Source organism: Zingiber officinale, chromosome 11A, assembly GCF_018446385.1.
Source record: "Zingiber officinale cultivar Zhangliang chromosome 11A, Zo_v1.1, whole genome shotgun sequence".
Taxonomy (NCBI): Eukaryota; Viridiplantae; Streptophyta; class Magnoliopsida; order Zingiberales; family Zingiberaceae; genus Zingiber; species Zingiber officinale.
In genome coordinates, this window is record NC_056006.1 from 86,761,486 (window position 1) to 86,783,881 (window position 22,396).

Here is a 22,396-nt window from a genome sequence, read left to right on the forward strand (position 1 = left end):
TTGAGCTCGTTGGGTGCTAAAGCTTCGCGTGAGCTTCTTCCTGTTGCTGGTTTTCTAGCTAGGCTTGGATCCGAGAAGCTGCTGCTTCACCAGGGTTCCTGCTGACTTCAAGAAGGCAAGCAAGTGTTGTTTACATTTCTGTTCTTGTTTTCTTGTTCCTATTTGTACTCCTATTGCTGTTGCAAAGATTGTGGTGAGGTTTCTCCACCCACAAGGAGTATCTATTAGCCGGGTTTCCGGGGACTCATCCACCGACGGATTGGTAGGCTTCGTCCACCTTACGGACACGCCGAGGAGTAGGAGTTCATCTCCGAACCTCGTTATATGGTTTGTCTTTCTTCTCCTGTTTTCTTTCTACGTTGTATTTCCGCTGCACTAACCTAATCGTAGGAAGAAACGTGAAAGATTGGGGTCGGCTATTCACACCCCCCTCTCTAGCCGTACGAAGGATCCTAACACCTCTATCATCCTGGACCGCGCAGGGCTTTGGTTTCCTTCCTGCCACACTAGTATGCAGCCCGGCCGAACAGCTCGGGGTCTTCGATTTTGAACGCTGCTTATATTCTATACGCAGCCCGGCCGAACGGCCTGGGGTCTTCGGGTCACGATGATAATGCCTTGTATTCGCTTTTTTAACTTCTCATCTCTGCATTTCAAGCATTTAATCGAAAAATCAAATACACAGGGTGATTTACAGTGATACACCTTTCACCCCGCCCGGTAAGGCTGGAGGTGGTTCGCGCTCCACGGCCTATCTAGCTGCCGTCCGTCCTCATCCTCCAGATAATACGCGCCCGAGCGGAGCTTTTCGATGATTTTGAAAGGGCCTGCCCATGGCGCTTCAAGCTTGCCGACGTCGTCGACCGGCTTGACTTTCTTCCAGACAAGATCGCCGACTTGGAACGATCTGGGAATTACGCGCCGGTTGTAGTTTTGCTTCATCCACTGATGCCATCACCGAACGGACGCCTTTGCCCTCTCCTCTTCTACCAAGTCCACTCCATGTTTCTTCGTTCGGTGTTGTCATCATCATAGCTCTGGATCCGGGCTGACTCAACGCCGACTTCGACCGGTATGACACCTCACCGCCATATACCAAATGGAACGGTGTGACTCCGTCCCTTCTTTTGGCGTCGTTCGGATAGCCCACAAGACGCTCGGCACTTCATCCGGCCAACTCCCTCCCAAATGGTCGAGCCGAGCGCGAGGATACGAAGAATCTCCCGGTTGGCGACTTCACGACCGTTGCTCGAGGATAGGCTACGGACGTGAAATGTTGCTCAATGCCGTAGCTTTTGCACCAATCCTCTAACATCTTCCTGAGAACTGCCGTCCGTTGTCGGACACTAGTCGGCGAGGGATGCCGAACCGACAAATGATGTGTTGCCAAATGAATTTTTAACCATCTGTTCGGTGATCTTGCGACTCGGCCTCCACCCACTTGGAGAAATAATCTACCGCCACTAGTAAAAATTTCCTCCGGTCGCCATCGGAAATGGACCCACAATATCCATTCCCCATTGATCGAACGGACATGAGACGGTTGATGCCTTCATCTCCTCTGCCGGTCGGTGGGAGAAGTTGTGATACTTCTGGCATGAAAGGCATGTAGATACTGTCTGAGCGGCATCTGTTTGTAAAGTTGGCCAAAAGTATCCGGCCAAGAGGATCTTCTTGGCCAATGAGCGTCCGCCCGGATGACCCCCGCATGATCCTTGATGTACTTCCTGGAGGATGTAAGCTGAGTCCTCCGAGCTTACACATTTCAGCAAAGGGCGCGAGAAAGCTTTCTTGTAAAGCTGATCTCCGATGAGTGTGAACCGACCGGCTCTTCTTCTGAGGAGTCGGGCTGCATATTCATCGGATGGTGTGGTGCCCGAACGGAGGAATTCTATAATGGGCGTCCTCCAGTATCTTGGAAATGTGAGGCCTTGCATCCGATCGACATGCGCCACCAGTAGCGTTTTTTCAATTGGTTGCTGAACGGCGACCGGCGTTATTGAGCTCGCTAGTTTGGCTAACTCATCGGCTGCCTGGTTCTCCGTTCGAGGGATCTTATGAATAAGCACCTCTTGGAAAGTAGCTTTGAGTTTTTCAAAGGCCTCAGCGTAGAGTTTGAGCCGAACACAGTTGATTTCAAAGGTGCCGGAAAGTTGCTGAGCGGCCAACTGTGAATCAGAATAGAGTGTCACCCGAGCTGCTCCCACATGCCGTGCTGCCTGCAATCCGGCTATGAGGGCCTCATACTCTGCTTCGTTGTTAGTAGCTTTGTAATCTAGCCGGACGGATAGGTGCATCTTTTCTTCCTGAGGTGAGAGTAGTAATATTCCGATCCCACTTCCAAGCCGAGTGGAGGATCCATCCACATATAGTCTCCACATAACTTCAGGCTCTGGCCTTTGCACTTCGGTCACAAAATCAGCCAAGGATTGGGCTTTAATAGCCGAGCGGGGCTGATATTGAATGTCAAATTCACTCAATTCTGTCGTCCACTTGATAAGTCGTCCAGACGCTTCCGGATTCAACAGCACTCTTCCAAGTGGACTGTTCGTCCGGACAATAATGGTATGGGCCAAGAAATACGGTCGCAGGCGCCGAGCGGCAAGAACCAAAGCGAAAGCCAACTTCTCGAGCCCGGTGTAACGAGATTCAGCGTCTTTTAAAATATGGCTTAGAAAATACACCGGCTGCTCTTCGCCGTCCGCCCTCACAAGTGCTGAGCCCACAGCATGCTCAGTTGACGACAGAAACATATAAAGTGACTCACCCCCGATCGGCTTGGCTAACACTGGCAGAGAATTAAGATATATCTTCAACTCTTCAAATGCTCGGTCACATTCTTCATCCCACTGGAACTTAGCAGCCTTGCGCAGAACCTTGAAGAATGGAAGGCTCCGGTCGGCGGTTCTGGAGATGAATCTGGATAAAGCAGTTATCCGACCGGTCAACCTCTGCACTTCTCTAGTATTTCTAGGGGACGGCATGTCTTGCAGTGCTTTCACCTTGCTGGGATTTGCTTCTATTCCCCGCTCGGTCACTATGTACCCCAAGAAACGCCCTCCTTTAGCTCCGAACAGGCACTTCTGTGGATTTAGCTTGACTCCATATTTGCGCAGTGTTCGGAAGGTTTCTTCCATATCCTTGAAAAGATCGGCCGCTCGGACGGATTTGATAAGAATGTCGTCAACATAAACTTCCAGATTCCGCCCGATCTGCTCCTTGAAAACCTTGTTCATCAAGCGTTGATAGGTGGCCCCGGCATTCTTCAATCCGAACGGCATCACATTGTAACAATATGTGCCGTCAGCCGTTACGAAGCTTACTTTTTCTTGGTCTTCCCGGGCGAGCGGTACTTGATGATATCCTTGGTAAGCATCAAGCATGCAAATTAGTTCGCAGCCGGCTGTGGAGTCCACCAACTGATCTATCCGGGGCAGAGGATAAAAATCCTTGGGGCATGCCTTGTTTAAATCTCGAAAGTCGATGCAGACCCTCCACTTGCCGCCCGGCTTGGAGACCAAGACTACGTTGGCCAGCCACCTCGCGTATGTGGCCGGCCTTCAGAAGTTTTTCTACTTCCGTCCGGATGATGGCATTCTGCTCGGCGCTGAAGTCCCTTTTTCTCTGCTTCACTGGCCGAGCGTCCGGTCGGACATGCAATTCATGTTGCGCTAGGCTCGGCGAAATCCCAGGTAACTCATGTGTCGACCAGACGAAGACATCATGATTTCGTTGGAGGCATTGGATCAGCTTCTCCTTCTGTTCTTCCGCCAGATCAGAGGCGATAAAAGTCGTGGCCTCCGATCGGGTCGGATGGATCTGGACTTCCTCCTTTTCATCATAAATTAAAGCAGGAGGTTTCTCGGTTATGGCATGTACCTCAATTCGGGGAGCCTTCCGAGCGGAACAAGCCTCTGCTCGGATCATCTCTATATAGCACCGCCGAGCTGCTAGCTGATCTCCCCGCACTTCTCCTACTTTGTCCTCCACGGGGAACTTTATCTTCTGATGGAAGGTTGAGACAACTGCTCGGAATTCGCCGAGCGCCGGTCGTCCCAAAATGACGTTGTAGGATGAGGGAGAGTCGACCACCACGAAGTTAACTGTCCTGGTCCTCCTGAGCGGCTCTTCTCCCAGCGAGGTGGCCAGCCGGATTTGTCCGACCGGCTGAACTTCGTTACCCGTAAACCCGTAGAGCGGGGTTGTCATGGGCAGCAGCTCGGCTCGATCAATTTGTAACTGATCGAACGCCTTCTTGAATATGATGTTGACCGAACTTCCTGTGTCAACAAATACGCGGTGAATGGTGTAATTTGCTATTACCGCTTTAATGAGCAGCGCGTCGTCGTGGGGCACTTCTACTCCTTCTAAGTCCTCGGGTCCGAAAGTGATTTCCGGTCCACTCGCCCGCTCCTGGCTGCAACCGACCGCGTGGATCTGAAGTTGCCGGACGCCCGCCTTTCTGGCTCGGTTGGAGTCTCCTCCGGTCGGCCCGCCAGCAATAACGTTGATCTCGCCCCGGGAAGTATTGCTCCTATTTTCCTCCTCCCGAGCGGACGGTCGTGACCGTTCTCTGGACGCTCGGCGATTCTCCTGCCTCGGGGATCGGTGCCGATCGGGTGTCTGTTGATGTCGCCTCTCGGTGCGGGTTCGGTCAGCTTCATGAGTCCTAAGTCTCCTGTCGGTGGGGGGAGACCGTCGCTCGGCTTTCCTGGGAACAGGATTGGACACAAAGGGGAGGCTTCGGCAATCCCTCGTGTTATGCGTATCCGTCTGGTGGTAGGAGCAGAACATAGGGGTCCACCTCTTCTTCGGCTTGGGCCGAGTGGCAGCCACCTCTTGTACGTGAGATCTGGTGTGTGGGGATCGGATTGCTTCGGCCCTCGGTCCTCTAGGCGGCTGCTGAGCGGCTTGCTGTTTCCGCTCGGCATGAATAGGTGCCCGCTCGGCTGGAGCTTCCTTTTTCCGAGCGGCTTGCGCTTCTTCTACATTTATGTATTCGTTGGCCCGATGCAGCATGTGATCATAATCTCGGGGCGGCTTTCGGATGAGCGATCGGAAGAAGTCCCCGTCCACAAGGCCTTGCGTGAAGGCATTCATCATTGTCTCCGATGTGGCCGTTGGGATATCCATCGCCACTTGGTTGAACCGCTGAATGTAAGCTCGAAGCGATTCTCTCGGCTCTTGCTTGATGGCAAACAAGCTGACACTTGTCTTCTGGTAACGCCGACTGCTGGCGAAGTGGTGGAGGAAGGCCGTTCGGAATTCCTTGAAGCTCGTGATGGATCCTCCGAAACCACCGTTGAGCCGATCCCGAGAGGGTGGTAAGAAAACTCTACACTTTACTCCATCTGTGTATTGATGGAGCGTGGCTGTATTATCGAACTTACCCAGATGATCATCCGGGTCCGTTGTTCCATTGTATTCGCCGATCGTCGGAGGCACGTAGTGCTTGGGCAGAGGGTCTCGTAGGATAACCTCCGAAAATTGACGATTGATCCGCTCGGGGGAGGAGTCCGCTCGGGGAGCTTTTCCCTTCCTGTCATCCCGCCTTGGCATTTCATCTGAGGAAGATCCTCTATCTCTTCGGGCTGGTATGGCTTCAGGGGTGCGAAACAAGGCCCGATGGAATGCGACGGTGGTTGGAGGTGCTTCCGCTCGGCCATGAGACGCAGATGTTGCTTGCTGCTCCGCCCGCTCGGCGGATGCTTTTTGTTTTTGCTCCATGAGTTTGGCGGCCCTTATCTCGACCAGGGCGTCGAGTTCCTCTGTTGAAAGCGTCACCGTGTGTTGTCGTCCAGCCTCGTCCATTGTCTCCGATCGGATGCAGGAGCGTTCCCACAGACGGCGCCAATTTGATCCTGTCCGAACCAAGAGTCAGTGGACGCTGGGCACGTGGCGCTCTCTGCTGGATCCTCGAGTACTCCGGCGAACCTGCAACAAAACCGAGCCGGGAGGGGTGTCCCGGCGACGGTCCTCCGACGCTCAAGTCAGGCGAGGAATGACAAGAAGATAGCCTCAAGATGAAGACGTGCATACCTCCGGTGAAGAAATGGAGGCCTTATATAGACCCCTCGAAGAAGCCTGGGCGCGCCAATCAAAGCAGCCACCTGCATTTGACCATGCCCAGGCATGGGTCTGTCAGAAGGGCCATGCCCAGATATGGACCCGTCAGAAAAGGCGTCCATGAGGCCATACTGCTACTGTATCAACCTTTCCATGATGTGACGGCAAGATCCTCCATCGTGCGATCTTATGTACGGCCTAATCATCAGACATGCTTCTGCCGATATTCCATATCCCGAGCCGAGCGCATAGGCCGCTCGGCCACCTTCTTCTCCCCTCGCCCTTATTTTGTCCGGGCGGGTTGCCCGCTCGGCTCTTTGGCTCCTGACGTTCGGGCTCCCGGTCGGCCCTTCGATCCTCCTGCCTTGGCGTCGGAAACCCAAACCCATGGATGGGTTATCTAACTCCGCTCGGACACACCCGGATGATCGGCTCGGCCATTAACCGCTTAGCCAGCCCTTCATCGGTTCTCAAGCTGAGACCCTTCAGGAAGTGGGTTCCCCATTCTTACTGTCGGATCAAAATGCATTATCCATTCTCTAAATTTAAATTTAATGAAATAATGATTCTCTAAATTTAAGAAATAAATTTTCATTCTAAAAATAAAAAAAATATTTTTTTTAATCTCTCTACTTTTACTCCATCTTTTCAATCTAAACTCTAAAAATGATGAAAATTTTAAAATAATTGATATAATGTATAGTGAAAAATAAATTATTTATCTTAAATTTTAGATATAATTATAGAAAAATTGATTTAGATGCTCCACTAGCCATTGTTTATAAGTTGCATATATATATAATTTTTATATCAGACTTTTAACATCCGTCGTATTTCTGATGGTACGTATTTTTATATAAAAATATCTAAAAAATTATTAATAAATTTTAAAATTATTTTTAATATGAAAAAAAATATTAAATTATTTTAGACTTTAACAAAATTATTTTTTAACTAGTTTAAATTTTTAATTAAATAGTAAGTAGTAAGATTAAGATGATTATTTGTTACGTTTATAGAGTAGAAATTGTTAATGTACAGTAGAAAAATGGATTGGATAACTAAATTAATAATAACAGTCGTCCTCGTCATCATGGTGGTGGTGATGGTCAGTCATAAAAAATAATAATGTTTACCCAATGATGTAATAGTTCAAAAGAAGGAAGATCCTAAGGCACCTTTAATGAGCGAGTCAGTTGTGCACGTCCGTCTTATATGGTGTCAATTCAGATTGATCAAATCGGATTGGGTGATCAAATCGGGTTGGGTCAGATTGAGTTTTTTTTTTTTTTAATTCAACCTGAACCCAAACCCGACCAACCCGATCAACCCGAACCCAACCCATATAACCTGAAAATCCGATTCAAAATGATTTTTTTGGCCTATTTTCCCTATAATTCTTCACTTTTATCTCAATACTCCATCATTATCATACAAATATACATAAAAATATCTAAAATTTTTAAAATAAAATTTGATTTAACCCCAAAAAAAACCCACAAAACCCTATATTTAAGTCAACCCGGGTCAATCCAAATCCAATCCGACCCAACCCGAAAATTTTTTACTCTCCAACCCTCCAACCCGAACCCGACCCGAACCCGAACCCGAAAATGCTCAACCCGAACCTGATTTTTTTCGGGTCGGCTCGGGTTGGATCGTCGGGTCGGGTTCATTTTTGACACCCCTACCGCCTTGGCTACTTGCAAGTGATTTTGGATGTAGGAATGTAAATGAATCAAATATTCATGAATAAGTTTAGTGTTCGACTTGATAATAATTTATTTATGTTCATTCAATATATATAAGATTAATTAAATAAACAAGCTTGAACAACTCGTTAAGTTAAACAAATAAGCTTGAACATATATATGTTCAGCTCGTTAACGTTCGTGAATAATGTTCGCGAGCAATGTTCACGAACCATATTTATTAATAATACTCTTTTCAATATGTTAAATAAACAATAAAATAAAATAAATAAATAAATTTAAATTATTAATCTTAATAACCATTCAAACAATCAAATAAGCTTGAATTGAGAACTTGATAACATATAGAAGAACTAAGTTCAAACCAAACTCGAAGCAAGCTCAAGTCAACCTTCAAACAAGCTCAAGTTCATAAAAAATAAACCAAGCTAAGTTTGAACACTCATTTCAAAAACTTGGTTCATTTTAAACTCGGTTCGGCTTGATTATCTTATTAAATAAGTTTAAACACTACAAAGCTCAGCTCGACTCAATTTATTTACCGACCTATTTGGATGGATGAAATTATACAAATTAAATAGCAGTAAGTTATTGAATACAAGTAAAAAAAGAAAGGGAAAGGATCTAAAAATTCATCCTCTTTCGTGATATAATCAGAGAAACAGTTTTCTCGACCGAAAAATTTTCCATAATTTATAAATCCGACCTCCCAATCTTCTAAACTCGGTGGGTTTAATCTTTATATAAAAAGCAAAAGTAAAAAAAAATGAATCACATTCAATCTCTATACCTTGTTTGACTCTCGTTTTATCCGAAATAGAGAAGAGCATATAATTGAGAGCACATATTTTCTAAATCAATTTTTGGTCCAAGAGATATTTACGATCGGATCATGGTCATAATTTAATCATAAATGATTACGATCTTTTCTTGGGTTCATCGTCTCCACTAGATTACACTTTTTGTCCAGAGTGGGTAGCCGAAGGCTTCCGATGATGGATAAGTGATCAAGTTATTGGACGTCGAGCGAGGGTATCCTCCGGACGGCCTCCGGCCGCCCGCTCCGAACAAAAACTATAATCTGATGGGGATGATAAATCCAGGAAGTGATCACAACTATTTACGGTCTGATCGAGGCCACGATTCGATCACAAATACGAATGACACATCCCTAAAAAAAAAAATGATTCAAAAGATCCTGTCTCTATAATAAGAAGGAAATTAATATAAATTTTGTTTTCCTATTTTACAAAATATATATTTAAAAATTGCAATTGTTATACTTTACATCGAAATGAAATATGCGTTATTATTTAATGATTACTAATTTATATAATTAATTTTGTGTGTTTGCAAACCTTCTTTAAACCTTCAAATAAACAAATAAACAATTAAAAACAAAAGGAAGGCGCATTTATCCCCATTCTCTCTCATTTCTCTACCAACCTTTTTCTACCCATTTTGACCTTTTTCTATCTATTTTTCTTCAATTTTTCTATAGTTCAATTTTTCAGTATTACAGAATATCTTAGTGTCTAATTTTTCTCATACAAATGACCACTATATTAGGACAAATATTCTCTATAATTTTCCTCATTTCAGAGAATGTAGGATAGTCCTTGAAAAGTCAATAAGAAGACGACTTAACTTTTGCTCCAATATATTAAAATTATCTCATTTGAATGCTTTAAATTATACAATACAATAATTATTTACAATAAAACATTAAAAAAAAAGGCTCGAGATATAAAACTATAAAGGGCAAAACGAGGATGGCGCAAAATTATACGAGCTGGTGCATGAACTCAAGAAAAAAATGATTGATTATTAAATTATAGTGAAAAAAATTGATTATGCTCATTCCAAATATCCTTATAATACATCCCCAAATTATACCGTTGAGTGACTAGGGGGTGAAAATGAGATTTCCTTTATTTTTATCTGAGGGGAAGATTATTTGTATTGAAGAACATGTATAGTAATTCACCATGATTATTATTTAAAAAGAAGGCCTATTTTAGTAAAGAGATGATTATTGTAATTCCTTGCCCGCATAAAAGGAAGGTCTCATTTACTACTGACCATGGCTCATCAAGTGAGTTGAACCCAACCATAACAGAATGCAAAATTCTATGAGTATCCGCGCAGAAAATTCTATGGGGGGATCGGTTTCATCCATTGGATCGCTTCATCATCAGCTGCAGGATGACGTTTGCTCCAATTGGACGGCTAGAAAAATATCCTTCATAGGACATTTTGTGGATCCGCCTCCAGAAAATCTATGCGTTCCATTAGATCTCTCAGCCCGCTGCTTTATGAAAAGATGTGCATCATTTTCTATATAGCGTCAGAAATCCACATCGCCGGCATTCCGACTCCTCGATCGTTCCGGATGGAGACGAGCTGCGTCGAGAACAGGCAGTGCGAGGTGATCGAGCCCGAGGTGAGCTCCGAGTCCGGCGGGACGTTGGCTGCGGCGCCGGCGCAGCCGGAGTACATGGGCGTGGTGCCGCTTCCCTATGGCCGCTGGGGCGCGCAGTTCTACGACAGGGAGAGGCGCGTGTGGCTGGGCGCGTTCGACGTGAAGGCCGAGGCCGCGCGCGCGTACGACGTGGCCGTGCGGCGGTTCCGCGGCTGCGGCGCCGTCACCAACTTCGAGCCCCTGGAGGCGGAGGAGCTCGCCTTCCTCTGCTCCCGGTCCAAGGAGGAAATCGTCGACATGCTGCGGAAGCAAACGTACCGCGACGAGTTGAAGCTGGTCAGGAACAGAGGAGCGGCGGCCGCGGCGGGGGCGGAACAGAGGAAGCCCCTGTTCGAGAAGGCCCTGATGCCGAGCGACGTCGGGAAGCTGAACCGGCTGGTGATCCCGAAGCACCACGCGGAGAAGCATTTGCCGCTGGGGGATGACGACAGGGGCGTGGTGTTGAGCTTCGAGGACGAGCGCGGCAAGGTGTGGCGGTTCCGCTACTCGTACTGGAAGAGCATCAAGACTTACGTGCTGACCCGGGGATGGAATTGGTTTGTGAAGGATAAGGGGCTCCGGGCCGGCGACGTGGTGGCTTTCCACGGCTCCACCTCCGGCGAAGAGAAGCGGCTCTTCATCTTCCCGCGCGGGGGGCGCGTGGCACCGGCGGCTGCTACTCGCTCCATCAGGCTGTTTGGCGTTGACATCGTTGGTGGTGCAATTGGCGCCGCCGCCGCCGTTGGGATTAAGAGGAAGATATCGTGCGATGATAGAAGTGAAAGTTCATGTGACGATGCAGAAGCAGATCGATTAAAATAGCTTTCGATCATTATATATATATATATAGATAGATACCAAAATCTGTTATTTTTGAGTTTGGATTTGTAAGTTCATCAGTTCGTGCGATGATTCTTATGTCCTCCAAGACAGCTTGGCAATATTGATTTAATAAGCTTGCATGCAATAATATTCATATTTAATAAAATACTAATATAGGATATTTCAAAATGCAATATGATGTCATATGAAATAATACTTTCAAAAATTAACTAAAAATTAGTTATAATTGTTTGTGATGAATTGTTTCAAAAGTTAAAATATGCGATGCAGTTGTTAAAACTTGAAAATATTTTATAGACCTATCGAATTATTAAAGGGTTGCTAGATTTAATCAACTCATATAGGTCACAATTATCTTTCCATTTAATTTTGTTTAACCACAATTATATATTGAAAATACTTAACTATTGTATGCCATTGGTACTGGAATAGCATCAAAACGTTTTGTTCCAAATTATAGACATCATTATGAAATAAAATTTGATATTAATAAATAATTTCCAAATCCACCATTTGCACAAATAGGCACATACTTTATGAGGATTAGATTATTCAACCAAGAGAAACTGGAATACCATAAAGATTTTTTTTTTTAAAGATGGAATTTAAGGGGAAAAGGAGATCATTTATAATTAAAAAAACTGTACGAATTTCTAAAATTTAGTAAAACATTTACTTTTTCTGTTGGTATCTGAATCAAGAGTCGAACCTTATGACTAATTATGTATTAGAACCAAAGGTGTATGATGCAACCCTAACCTTTCAAGTTTGTGGTATGTTTCTTCACGTAACTTTTCAGGTAAATAGTCCCCTAGATGTTAAGTTGAAGTGGATGGCGATAAAGAATCATGGAGAGAAAGAAACTGTATAATGCAAGGATAGACTTCATCAACAGCCTGCATAAGAGACCAAACACAGCTAACGACTTTTACCAGTTTCTTCACCAAGAAAACAACCAATTGAAGGAGTTAGAAATTTACCAGTCGGCCGCCAACTAGATCGTAGTGAGCATAATGTGGGCCATTAGGTTTCCCGAAGGCCTTATAGCTGGCCATCTCCTTTGGAAGGACTTTAACAGTTTCTGACCATCCAGCATGTAGAATTTAAGAGACTGTTGATCAATAGATTGCCTTTTACAAGTTTCAATACAAATCTTACCATACACAGCTTCAGGAGGGCATATCATGTCTCGGTCTCCAGCCAGAGCAAGGATAGGCACCGCACACTTGTGCAGATGATCCTTGTAAAAGAAAGTGCCAGTTCTGTTGCGAAGACCTCCATCGCGGAAAGCAGTAGTTAGCTGGAGGATCACTTTGGCAGGCACAGTACCTGCCAAGACATAGGGAGCTCAAAAAACATGAATTAGGTAAAGACCCAAAAAAGAAAGAGACAACAATTTATGTTGAGATATTATTAACAGAGCGTGTTCCGCCCTGCAGATAAAGAAGTTCAATATCATCCAAATAGCAAAACAACACAATTCTTAAAAATGACTACAGTGTGGAAAATAAAGACTGGATAAATAGAGAGACGGTTCAAATTCAATAGATGCTGGACACATAGATGCTGTGAAATTTATTTAGGGATAGAAGTGAGCCTTCATTAAGTTTTAACGATGATTGCACTTGGTTGAACACTTGAACTTAACATTAGACTCATAGGTAGCAAGCTAAGAAAGAGAAAACACTTTATCCAGTTGATTGTCCTTGCTTTAAACCCATGTTCATCCATCGGCTATCGCTGGTGGACTATGTGTGATGGTAGAAAATGAACATACAACTTAGGGGCCATCTGGAAGCAGTCAGCAAATACAGAAAACAATAAATGGCAAGTCCTAAATTACTATTAGGGGTTAAGGAACACTTAACTGAAGGAACTTCCTTATCTAACCAAATATGACTAATAAACCATGATAAATAAATATAAAACCATTGCATTTTTATGTTCAGGAAAGAAGTACCGTGATTCAGAACGTAAGTTGGTGACATTTGAAACGGATATAAAGTAATTAAGATAGATTTTTATCCTTGTGTAAAATGAAAGTAATTTTTACTCCATCCTTATTTTATGGGAACACAAACAAAATGTTTTAGGAAAAAAAACCGTAAATAGAGAGAAAAAAGGGAATGATTTCTGAAAAAAAAACTGACAAACTGCATTGTAGCATTTACTCTGAAGAACCAGCTGTTTTAAGATCACAAGCTACAAATATCTAAACATCAAAGTAAACCATAAGCTACAAACAATCATACCCTTTCAGACTTGCCTTTTCTATGCATATTAATCACATCCTCCACATCTTTCAAAGAGAATTCCACAAAACTATATAAAGTTGACCAAGCTAGATTTAGAGTTGTACAAACTAAATCATTCATCCACCAAGCCAAAGAAAAAAGAATAAGCCAAAGCCACTTATTTGCATTTGCTATCCCCAAATATAGTGTTCACTAATATAGAGGGATTAAAAATAAAGATGAAGGTAAATAGGCTTGCCACAAAAGAAAAGTAGAAGTTGATTTGAATGAAAGCAAAAAACCAGTCAGAAAATTGGTGGCTGGTATATCAGCATGTAATGTATCTGCATTATGAGCATGCTAACTGCTATATTAAGGCTACGGATCAGTAAATTTGTACTTACAAAAATTATTCAAGATAAGCTTTGTAAACAACTCAGGGTGCATCATATCCTGTGCTGATATTTGATCATTAAGCCATGACAGAACATATGGAGGTCTAGATGATAAAGGATAGGCAGCTGCTAGTAAAGCTCCTAAAGGGACAACAGGAACATTAAGAGCCTGTGCGGGATCAGCCTGTGTAATAAATAAGCAAAATTAGGTTCCTCCATTAAATTGTAAAAATAATTTTAAAAAAAATCAAAGCGTCAAATTTAATGCACACAAAAATAAACATGCAACTTACAAGTGGTAGTAACAATTTCAGTGATGATTTAGAGGTTGTGTAGTCGACAGAAGATGCCAAAGTAACTACTCCAGCCAATTTAGGTTTTCTATTTTCATAGGCTAAGCAATGAGAAGAAAGAAAAGTCAGTTCTATAGCACTGAGGAGGCAAGAAGTTACTTATCCTGGGTTTATCTCAATGACTTGCACTCAGTACTAAATTTAAGATCATTTCATTAAGCATGAACTCATACATCATTTTCTCAAAACAGAGAAAAAAAATGGTGTTTCATTACAACAACAAGCAATCAGATTCAGATATTTGGAAAAGGCTACTATGGAATTATCCCACAATAGAACATTGTGCAAAACTGCATATCCCTCCTACCTTTAATATGCCCCCTCATGCCTACCATGACTCAGAAATACGTGCCTATTTTTTGTCTGATATAAGTAGGATTCGAGCCTTGGTCCTCTTGCTCTGATATGATGTTGAATTCGAATGGTTAACCACTTATCCCTAAAGCTCAAGCTTCATAACAGTAGCTGTTATAAAAGGGACCAACTTATATTTATATAAAAGACCACTGTGCTTATGTGAGACCAATGCGCATGGAGCCTCCTAGCTTCAACATTCATGATGGATCTGATGCTACTTGGTTATCAATGCAAGCTAGCAACATTAGCATGGCATCACTTGTTGGTTGATACTTGGAATATCGTACCGGTTCCCCTGTACAAAAATTTGTATACAAGTCCTGAACCTTTACTAACAACCTATTGTGTTCTTTAGAAATTAAATTAGGAATCGCAAACGGAACTTAACATTATTGATTCCAAATTTAACTTATCTGTTCTTAGTGGTTTAAACTTGGATCGCAAACGATGCTTAATATTATTGATCCAAATCCACCCATGTTACAAATTCAATTAAATATTAATTTCTAAAATCGGCTTCTAGGACTGCATGACGAGGTACTAGGCCTTCTTGGGTATGGGATTATCCACCCTAGACAAAGCCTTTTAAAGAAATTTAATATTTAATTTCCTTATATAACCCTAGGTTTAACCAAAAGGAACAATCGAATCACAAATTCAAAAAACAAAAAAACACAAACTCGAATCACAAATTCGAAACCTAGAATCATATGCCTCTTGTGTTTGGTATTTCAAAATACATACAAAAAAAATTAGTATGATGCGGAATAGAATTACTAATATCTTTCTTTGTAAACAACAACCTCTTGATCTTCTACCGTATTCCTCTTCTTATCTCGGACGTTGTGTGGACAACGATCTACCGAAATGAGAACCACCAAGACAACTTCCTTCTTGCAAGTTTCGGCCACCAACCTTCAAGCTCCAAGGGATGTAAGAGCAAAGCCTCCTTTCTCTCCTTCTTCTCCTAGTAAGGACCGGCCACCAACAAGAGCTCCAAGAGAGGGATGAACCGGCCACTAAAGAAGAAGAGAAGAGGTGAAGAATAGGGCCGGCCACACACCAAGGAAGAGAGGAGAAACTATAGAAGATATGTGTTATGAGGTGAGACACCTCTACCCTCTCTTTTATATTCCTTGGTCTTGGCAAATAAGGAAATTTAATTATAATTTAAATCTCTTTATATTCCTTGCCATTGGTTAATAAGGAAAATTTAATTAAAAATTCCTTTTAACCCATGCTATGGCCGACCACACCATCATGCTCTAAATAAGGCAAGTTTTAAACACAAAATTAAAACTTCCTTATTTGTTTTCGGAAATTTTTAAAATACAAATTTCTCTAATAATTTTTCCCTTCATGGCTGGTTATAAAAAAAAAATTATAAATTAAAATCTCTCTATTAAAACATGTGGATGATTTCCAAAAAGGAAAGTTATCTTTAAAATTAAAATCTTCCTCTCAATCTACAAATAAAGAAAGATATCAAATCTTTTCTTAATCTTTTATAGAAACTATAATAGAAAAGATTTAATTTTAAAACTCTCTTTTATATCATCAAGATGGTTACAAAAAAGGAAAATTTTATCAAAAAATTAAAAACTTCCTTTTAGCTACAAATAAGGAAAGATATCAAACTTTTCACTTAATCTTTTGTAGAAAGTTATAAAAGGAAAGATTTAAATTTTAAACTCTCTTTTAAAACCATGGTATCCACATATAGAAAGATTTTAAATAAAATCCCTTTTATTCTTTACATGGCCGGCCACGCCAAGCTTGGGCTCCAAGCTAGGGCCGACCACCTATACTTGACTCAACCTATGGCTTGGCCGACCCAAGCTTGGACTCCAAGCTTGCTTGGCCGACCACCTACGGTTGCGTAGGAAGGTGGGTATAGGTGGGTATAATACTTTATAAATAAGAGGCTACGATAGGGACCGAGAGAAGAAATTGGTTTTGGTCTCCCGATGAAATTAAGCTTCCCGTGTTCGCCCCGAACACCCAACTTAATTTCATCAATAATAATTCATACCAATAAAGAATTATTATTGAACTACCGCACCAATCCCAAATTACATTTTGAGCTCCTTCTTATCATGAATGTGTTAGTCTCCCTGTGTTTAAGATATCGAATGTCCACTAATTAAATGAGTTACTGACAACTCACTTAATTAATATCTAGCTCCAAGAGTAGTATCACTTAACCTTATCGTCATGTCGGACTAAGTCCATCTGCAGGGTTTACATGACAATCCTTATGAGCTCCTCTTGGGGACATTATCAACCTAGATTACTAGGACACAGTTTCCTTCTATAATCAACAACACATACTATAAATAATATCATTTTTCAACTTATCGGGCCTATTGATTTATCGAACTAAATCTCACCCATTGATAAGTCAAAGAAATAAATACTAGATATATGTGTTTGTTATTATATCAGGATTAAGAGCACACACTTCCATAATAACAAAAGTTTTGTTCTTTTATTCAGTCAGTATAAAAAAAACTTACCTTAATTGGTCCTGCTCAATACACTCAGAGTATACTAGTGTAATTTTATAGTTAAGATAAACTGATATCAAATTACACTACGACTATTCCAATGGTTTGTTCTTTTCCATCTTAGTCGTGAGCTACTATTTATAATTTATAAGGAATTGATAACATGATCTTCTGTGTGTGACACCACACACCATGTTATCTACAATATAAATTAATTGAACAACTACACTTAGCATATAAATGTAGACATTTGACCAATGTGATTCTTTATTTCAAAATAAAATGTTTACAAAAGGCTAGGCTTTTAGTATACACTCTAACATCACTGTCAATAGCTAACCTCAAGTGGACCATAAAAGCCATGGTGTCAAAATATCTTGTCATGGCAGTTCATAATACCATTTGTGAAAGTATCTAGTGTTAAAATACGAACCAGTGAAAGTATCTAGTGTGTTAAACATTTTCATTTCCACAGATAAATCATGGATCAGGACATCTAAGGACGTCAATGTAATTGGTAGAAGAGAAGTGCTTCTTAAATAATCAATAGAGCAATAAGATTTAGCATATGAAGCCTAACTTGAAGGCAGTAACACACTCGAGAGGCAACAATAAGGAAAACATGCAGGGGGAAACATGAACCAAAAAGAGTCACACACTACAGAGGCAAGAATAGAAAAGGAAGAAATGAGGGTGGACAACATGAACCAACAACTGTTCTAAATCTGAACTGTATCCAGTTGTGTATGCATTACAAATTATCGCATACAACTATATGTGTGCAACCCATAGCTATAGTTAGCATATTCATAAGCAAAGACAGAAAGATGAAGTGAATCACAAGACAAATAACTATCTGAACTAAAGAGGTCCCATCATTACTACCATCTTAGAATAATCTGCCCTTATAATAAAAATCAAACTTTACCATATTTGGATAGCATAGCATATAATAAGATTCCCCCCATAGAGTGCCCAATCGCTAGCAACTTTCCATCCTTACTCTGAGTCTCAAGATTTATGTATTCCATCTGAAAAAGAAAATAAACCTCATAAGTTCCCAAGTTTAAAGAATGAATTCTTATATGTGTGCCGCTAAATATTGCCAAATTGATTTTTTTTACTAAAAAAGGACCTGTCACCTCACCGCAGCAGGTATGTCTTCCTCCAAGTAGTTATCAAAGTCCCAGTTATAAGTCACAATTAAATCAAGCTGATTCTCAAAGTCTTGTATAGTTGTTGAAAGGCGCTCTTGCAAGTCAAACAGCTGAGGAGAAACTGATCGATGACCTTCTTCAATCACATTTATTAAGCGTTGACTCAGATCCTTTATTTGCTCAGCAAAAGCAGAATTCTGTCTTGTTTCTAGCAAAGTGGTTATGTTTTCTGTGATCTCATTGAAGCGCTCAGATAGTCGGGCGTCTTCCAGAAGTTTTGAAATTTGATCAAAGAACTTATCTGAGATATCCCTTAATTGACCTTCATTTAGATAACCGGACAGTCTTTCAGCCAAGCGCATAAAAGTATCACTTAGCTCAGTTACCAATTTTGATTCATTCCAAGTAAAACTATCAACCATTTTCCCATTTACATTTGTACTTTTAGGATCTGGCAAAGAACTGGAGTTCCCAACCATCTTTTCTCCAACTGGCATAACAATTGTACTTTTAGGATCTGGCATAGAACCAGAATTCCCAACCAATTCTACTCCAACTGACATAACACCCTTTTGATTAGCTGCATCAACAGAATTAGCAACTGATATAACAGGCTTAATTAAAGGATCATCAACCGCCTTCCACTCATCTGCACGTTTGCTCAATCCGGCGCCTCTCACTTCAACTATCCATGTATCAAAACCTTGGTTAGACATGTGACGAGCAAATGAAGCCTGAATATACATTAACAGGTATCAGCAGAAATAATAAAATAGAGAAACTAACAAGGATACGGGAAGAAATCTGATGTTCTTAAACTTGTGCCACAAAATTCTCAAGCATAGAAAGAGATGTGGAGAAATGGCCACTGGGGAAACAGAGATGCATATGGATGATGTTGGTGGGAAAGGGGCTTTTTGAATCAGCTGAGCTCTTAATTTTCCACCACCATCCTGAGAAGAGTATAGTGTTTTGATCCCTCTGGTTTAAATTTCAATGCCATATTCTGACTCTAGCCTTGTGAATTGAGAGAGGATCAAGGGGCTAATCAAAAGGATCTTTTAGGATATAAGACATCACTTTGGAGGTTCCTCAATATCAAGTAAATGAGCGAGGGAATGTACTAATTATGAGAAGAGGGGGTTGTGCGCGCTCAATTGCCATGTTAACTGAGTTTGAACAAAGAATGCCTTTGGAGAAATGTACCAGGCAGAAAAACGAAACAAGATGCATGCATGATTCCTCCTCTAACTGGCAAATGGTGCAGTTATTAACATTGAGAATGCCATATCATTCTAAAAATTCATGGTGTGTACTATATTCATCATATCCACCCAAAGACAAGGACCTTTATCACAAGGATATTTCCTACCTCATATAAGAGAGTTGAATACAGTGATTCACTGAGAAGTTATCACAAGAATTGTGAGACCATTGAAGATTAACATTATCTACATACTGGGAGTAGCACAAATTGGGCGATTTTCTAAGACACAACCAAGCGAGGGAGGTATGTTCCAGTTGATCTTAGGTCTAAAATGAAACATTTTGATGAAGGAAATAGATGAGAGATTCGGAATGAATCATATTCCCCCTCAATTTCCTTCTTTTCTTTGGCATTTTTCTGTGATGTACCACAGAGAAGATTGTTGGATTAGACAAGGGAAGCTCCTGATTGGCGTGGCAATTGCCAATGGGAATGGAGTGGTAATTGAGTTGCTGGAGCCTTCGATCAAAGGATTCACCATATGTCTTTTTCAATCTTCCACCATCATTTTCAAAGCAATGCAATGTGGAGTTTTCCACCTTTAACATTTTTCAAAAAGCAGTTGGAACTCCATGATTTTACCTATGGATTTGCTTTGGTTCTGTAACACATCAGAAGCACGGGGTGTCAAGCCTATATTCCACGCACCTAGACAACCTTGGTTATCGTGACACCACCGAAATGGGGAAATTATATAGTTCCGTTATCTTGCTTGCAGGTTTTCCTTGTGATCAAATAACTACGTAATGAAGACAATTGACTAACAAATGACGATGACAAGAAGAGGACGAAAAGAAAGAAGAAGGGAAAAAAAAAATCCTAAATGGTACTAACCCCTGGAGAAAGATCAAATCCGATCGCGTTAGTGCCAACCCCAGACAACAGCATCAAGGGATGATTCCTCTTCGGTACCTATAGATCCCCACCAGCGCACAGTTCAAACAACGGCGCACGAAACAAATCAAAGATACAGCGGGATTGCGAGAGCCAGTACCTCAGGAGGCGGTCTATAACGCCAGAGAGCGAGCTTCCACTCGGTGCCAGGGACCGGGACATAGTGGAGCTCGTCCGCGGTGCAAATCGCCGGTTTCTCGCCCTCCTTCACGGCCGCGGGAACAGCAGCGAGGGCGTCGTTCGAAACGGAGAACGACCTCAGAGAAGGGGCAACGCGGGGGGAGACTATCGGGCGAAAGGAGACCGCGGGCCGCCACTCACTCCTCCCTCGGCCAGCGAATGGGGTAGCGCCGTGGCTGGAGCAGAATACGGCGGCCGCGGCAGCGAGGGCGGTGCGGACTTCGGCGTGGCAGTGGAGAAGATTCATCGCGAATCGGCTGGAGAAAAATAAAGTAACAGAAATCTCGATGCCTTGCTTGTTGTTCTACCGGTTGAGGTCGTTTGGAAAAGCAAAAAACAAAAACTAGTTCTGCTTTCCACAATTTTCAGAATCACACTCGCCGTGTTATTGGAGCTAAAGTAGGCCGCGTTTCATATGAGAGAACGGGTATGAAAAGATGACGGAGCGTGAAGAAATAATTAGAACAAAGAATTAAGGAAAGAAAAATAGGATTACTTTCCATGACCTTATTTTTATAAATAAAATTGAATATCAATTTTATGGGAGCTTATTTTATATCTTAAATAAAAATATATTTAACATTAATGAATTTAATAGTTAATGCTCATGAATATCTCCTGAATAAAATAATATATTTATACTGGTTTGTAGAAATCGTGAAAACCGTGGAAATAATACGGCATATAATTGACTCTGTTCAATACTACACAGGACTTTCGTTCACCACCGATCATCCTATCACTTATATAATGCTCTGTGTTTACCTTAAAAAAAGTCGATGATAAACGGATAAAATAAATTTAGGAGCGTATGAAGAAAATGAAATGGAAAAAAAAATCTTTTTACTTATATACTTATTTTTTTTAAAGAAGGTGGCTACATGTAGTGTATTTTTTAAAAACAAAAAGTAAATACATCATTTTTGGATATATGATATAATTTTATGAATTATAAAAGGTACCTAGATCATTTTTTTATATGGTATAATTTTATAAATAAAAAAAAGGTATATGAGTTATTTTTTTTCATTCACTACTTTCCGTTTAATTTTGAAGTGATTGATTTTAACTCAAAAAATATTCAATGAATTGTGTTTCTCTTCTCTCTTATAATTTTAATGAAGTAAACGATAAAAAAAAATGTTACTAAACTTTTTCTTAGTTGTACTTTCTATTCTTCAAGTAAACAGAGTCTAATAATATTATCATCATAAAATATGAAGTTAAATCCTAGTTAGTAGTTGGATACTTGTTCTCCCCTATATACTATTCAACTGCCCAAAACGAATAGCGATTCGTGATTTATTTCTTCCGGGTTGGCTTGAGAATGAACGGGCGGAGACGCTGGGCGAGCAAATTGTCTTTTTGCCATCATTATTTATATAAGTCTCTCACCCTCATGCGCTATTCAACTACCCAAGATTAGTAGCCACTTACGATTTATCTCTTCCATATTGATCTGAGATAGACTGACGGAGGCACTCGAGACGCACGAATCACCTTTTTTCCACCTATATAAGTCTCTCATATTCGGGGACATAACTGAATTGGTTATCACATAGTAGATTTATAGAATTGAGCAAAAGTTGAATCCTAACAAAAATCAAGAAATTACCTTTCCATATGACGACTAACTTCGATTTCTTGATTTACTTCCTCCTAATGGTGTGGGGTAATTGTGGGAGTTGTCAAGGTGACAAATTTCACTTATATAAGTCTTTTAGTCTAATAAGTTAAGATACTAATTTTCGACAGACACCTAACCAACTTGGTAATTGACTATAAATTAATCTCGTAATTTACCTTCTTTCGTATAATTTGGGAACGAGTTATGAGCGACACCTGGATTGAGCATAATCATCTTTTGCTATAACTTATAATAAGTCTCTTAGTTTTCACAGGTTGACGTAGTTGGTTCATACAAGAATATAATTATTAATAGGTTTGAAATAGATTCTCAAAGGATAAGG

The 22,396-nt window shown here is 41.3% G+C and overlaps 2 protein-coding genes across 3 annotated transcripts; one reads left to right on the forward strand and one right to left on the reverse strand.

Moving 5' to 3' along the window:
• The first annotated feature begins 10,059 nt into the window (after window positions 1-10,059).
• Window positions 10,060-11,599, forward strand: LOC122031536 (AP2/ERF and B3 domain-containing protein Os01g0141000-like). Its single transcript, XM_042590638.1, has one exon. It carries the CDS (start codon window positions 10,060-10,062, stop codon window positions 11,059-11,061), a length of 1,002 nt encoding a protein of 333 aa, XP_042446572.1. The 3' UTR covers window positions 11,062-11,599.
• Window positions 11,600-11,880: 281 nt separating this feature from the next.
• Window positions 11,881-20,849, reverse strand: LOC122031968. 2 transcript variants are annotated; one of them, XM_042591198.1, is made up of 9 exons: window positions 20,347-20,849; window positions 20,187-20,264; window positions 18,076-18,819; window positions 17,857-17,959; window positions 14,005-14,105; window positions 13,721-13,895; window positions 12,241-12,429; window positions 12,063-12,163; window positions 11,881-11,978 (listed from the first exon to the last, which is right to left on the reverse strand). In XM_042591198.1, exons 1-9 carry the CDS (start codon window positions 20,671-20,673, stop codon window positions 11,901-11,903), a joined length of 1,896 nt encoding a protein of 631 aa, XP_042447132.1. In that variant the 5' UTR covers window positions 20,674-20,849; the 3' UTR covers window positions 11,881-11,900. The 2 variants fall into 2 exon arrangements, with proteins under 2 accessions (XP_042447132.1, XP_042447133.1); XM_042591199.1 differs by having other exon boundaries at window positions 12,241-12,411; window positions 20,347-20,847.
• Window positions 20,850-22,396: the final 1,547 nt, after the last annotated feature.

What these genes read in the sequence shown, in the direction of transcription:
- LOC122031536 (XM_042590638.1), top strand. Translation starts at nt 10,060, where the DNA reads ATGCGTTCCATTAGATCTCTCAGCCCGCTGCTTTATGAAAAGATGTGC.
- LOC122031968 (XM_042591198.1), bottom strand. Translation starts at nt 20,673, where the DNA reads ATGAATCTTCTCCACTGCCACGCCGAAGTCCGCACCGCCCTCGCTGCC. An exon ending in GTTATAGACCGCCTCCTGAG is followed by an intron (nt 20,265 to 20,346) that starts GTACTGGCTCTC and finishes GGGGATCTATAG; the next exon opens with GTACCGAAGAGGAATCATCC. An exon ending in AGGAAGACATACCTGCTGCG is followed by an intron (nt 17,960 to 18,075) that starts GTGAGGTGACAG and finishes TTTCTTTTTCAG; the next exon opens with ATGGAATACATAAATCTTGA.